Raw genomic sequence first — 1,252 nt, forward strand, 5'->3', positions numbered from 1 at the left:
CGACCGCACGCGCCTGACGTGGGGGGTGGCCGTGCTGCAGGAGGTGGCGGCTGCGGGGGCACAGATGATCGCTCCCCTGGCCGAGAACGAGGGGCTGCAGGCCCTGAAGCTGGAGGACCTGGCCTTCAAAGCCAGCGAGCAGGTGGGGACCCCCGCTCGGCCGCCCCTCGAGCCCTGCCACGCTGTGGGGTGAAACTGGGACCTGTCTGGGGTGGGGGCTGGGGGAGCCTTGAGGAGACTGGGACTGAACTGGGAACAGAGACTGGGACTGAGCTGGGAACAGAGACTGGGACTGAACTGGGAATACGGCCCAGTAATGAACTGGGAATATGGACTGAGGCTGAACTGGGAACAGAGACTGGGAACTGAGCTGGGAATAGGGACTGGGACTGAACTGGGAATATGGACTAGGACTGAACTGGGAGTACGGCCTGGGAATTAACTGGGAATATAGCCCAGGAATGAACTGGGAATATGGACTGGGACTGAACTGGGAATATGAACTGGGACTGAACTGGGAGTACGGCCCAGGAATGAACTGGGAATATGGCCCAGGAATGAACTGGAAATACAGCCCAGGACTGAACTGGGACTGCACTGGGAATACGGCCCAGGACTGAACTGGGAATATGGCCCAGGACTGAACTGGGAGTACGGCCTGGGAATTAACTGGGAATATGGACTGGGACTGAACTGGGAATAAAGACTGGAACTGAACTGGGAATATGGCCCGGGAATGAACTGGGAATATGAACTGGGACTAAACTGGGAATATGGCCCGGGAATGAACTGGGACTGAACTGGGAATACGGACTGGGAGTTAACTGGGAATGTGGCCCGGGACTGAACTGGGAATACAGACTGGGACTGAACTGGGAATACAGACTGGGACTGCACTGGGAATACGGCCCAGGACTGAACTGGGACTGCACTGGGAATACGTTCAGGGAACACAGAGACCTTTGCGGTGCCCAGCTCCGTGCTGCGGCCGTGGCTCTGAGCCCAGCCCGGGGGTCCCGGCCACCCCCTCCCCGTCCTTTGCAGATCTACGGCACCCAGGGCGTCAACCCCTACGAGTGCCTGCGCCAGTCCTGCGGCATCCTCATCGCCACCATGAACAAGATGGCCACGGCCATGCAGGAGGGCGAGTACGACGCCGACAGGCCGCAGACCAAGGTGGGCTCCTGGGGGGACGGACGGGGCCGCAGGATTCGGGCACCAAGAGCGGGTCCCCACAACTGTCCCTCTGGTC

General features: G+C 60.1%; 1 protein-coding gene across 1 annotated transcript in view; it reads left to right on the plus strand.

The window, feature by feature from the left end:
• Positions 1 to 1,176, plus strand: part of LOC104544664 (dynactin subunit 1-like) — a gene marked incomplete at its 3' end in the record, with an annotated part of 4,678 nt that extends 3,502 nt beyond the window's left edge. The window contains exons 5-6 of the mRNA XM_010189589.1: positions 41 to 142; positions 1,045 to 1,176. Of these exons, the coding sequence (XP_010187891.1) occupies positions 41 to 142; positions 1,045 to 1,176 (234 nt within the window). The remainder of the gene's footprint in view (positions 1 to 40; positions 143 to 1,044) is intronic.
• Positions 1,177 to 1,252: the final 76 nt, after the last annotated feature.

This window comes from Mesitornis unicolor, unplaced genomic scaffold (genome assembly GCF_000695765.1).
Source record: "Mesitornis unicolor isolate BGI_N332 unplaced genomic scaffold, ASM69576v1 scaffold15178, whole genome shotgun sequence".
Classification (NCBI taxonomy): domain Eukaryota; kingdom Metazoa; phylum Chordata; class Aves; order Mesitornithiformes; family Mesitornithidae; genus Mesitornis; species Mesitornis unicolor.